Source organism: Setaria italica, chromosome IX (assembly GCF_000263155.2).
Source record: "Setaria italica strain Yugu1 chromosome IX, Setaria_italica_v2.0, whole genome shotgun sequence".
NCBI lineage: Eukaryota > Viridiplantae > Streptophyta > Magnoliopsida > Poales > Poaceae > Setaria > Setaria italica.
This window is the reverse complement of record NC_028458.1, coordinates 57499907-57501447: the sequence shown is the minus strand read 5'-3', so window position 1 is coordinate 57501447 and position 1541 is coordinate 57499907. Positions and strand designations below refer to the sequence as shown.

General features: G+C 40.7%; 1 protein-coding gene across 1 annotated transcript in view; it reads left to right on the top strand.

Moving 5' to 3' along the window:
- The window catches only part of LOC111258485 (elastin-like), a 3474-nt gene extending 2058 nt beyond the window's left edge, over positions 1–1416 (top strand). Inside the window, exon 2 of the mRNA XM_022829808.1 lies at positions 1293–1416. Coding sequence (XP_022685543.1) covers positions 1293–1416 — 124 coding nt within the window. The remainder of the gene's footprint in view (positions 1–1292) is intronic.
- Positions 1417–1541: the final 125 nt, after the last annotated feature.

The window sequence follows — 1541 nt, the reverse complement described above, 5'->3', positions numbered from 1 at the left end:
TTCATATGAGTTCTATGAATCATGCTTATTTTCCTACCTGTGTGTGGGCATGTACTCTACCAGTGTGTACCATGGTATATCCAAGCACTCCGCAGAAACAATAGTAGAAATTTGAGGAGGTATGATATGTATGGTGGCTATGAGTGCAGACTACATAAAGCCAATTGACCCTAATTTCTCTACTACACATCCTAGGATTAGTAATGATCGTAGGATGATGCCACACTTTAAAGATTGCATTGGAGCTTTGGATGGCACTCACATTTCAGCGACACAAAATGTTCTTGGTATTGTTGATTTCGACATGAGGTTCACTTATGCATCTATTGGTCAGCCCGGGTCTATGCATGATACTAATGTTCTCTTCCATGCACTTCGACATGATCACTCTACCTTTCCACACCCCCCTCTAGGTATGTCGGATCACCTACCTTATCTTTTCTCATGTCTATACATGAATGCGCGTGGCTCACAACCTTCATTTTTTTACATGTGTATTTAGGAAAGTATTATATGGTTGATGCCGGGTACCCAAATAGACCTGGATACTTGGCACCATACAAGGGTGAAAGGTATCATGTGCCAGATTGGAGGAGAGGTCCTGCTCCAAATGGTGAGCAAGAACATTTTAACCATTTGCATTCAAGTATTCGCAATGTGGTAGAGCGCTCTTTTGGTGTGTGGAAAATGAAGTGGAGAATCCTTCTCAAGATGCCGAGTTACCCAATGGAGAAGCAAATGATGATAGTTGCCGCAACCATGTGTCTCCATAACTTCATTCGTGAAAACCACACACAAGATAAGGATTTCCGCAAATGCGATCGGAATCCCGATTATATGCCCACTATACCTTCAAGATATAGGAAGCACTATGTCTCTCAAGATGCTGGAGATACATCCAACATGGAAACAGATGATCGGACCATGGATAAATTCCGAGATGATCTTGCTAGAGCAATCTTCCTTTCTAGATCATCTTGAGTATGTCAGTTAGCTTATATGGTTGCATGCTATGTAAGGATGGTAGCTATTATTTATGAACCGTGATGAATTCAAATATTAAAAAAAAATCAGCTGAATTTTTTTGAGAGAAATACAGGAGTAGCAATTAAAATATTTATGAAACGTGATGAACCGTGATGAACCGTGAGAATTTTTTTGAACCTGGATGCGACATTCGCTAGTAATCTATTTATGAACCGTGATTATCTATTTTCATCTATTAAAAAAAATCCATATAGTTAAGGGCATCTATGACATTTGATTTATCAAAGCCATTCCTAAAAATACAGGAGAAGCCGTTTTGCCAAACACTTTTCAGAATGGCTTCAGCTTCACCAGAGAAGCTGTTTCACCAGAGCAGCCACAGCCGCAGCCGTTTCAGCCACAGCCACAGCCCTACCAAACAGGCCCTAAATATTTTATTCGAGTAGTAACCTTCTGCTTGTGATATCTAGTAACGGCTCAAGATCATATTAAGCTGGCTTTGTACAGGGTGTAACGGAGGCGAGATCCAACTAGCACACGGCAAACGAGCTAAT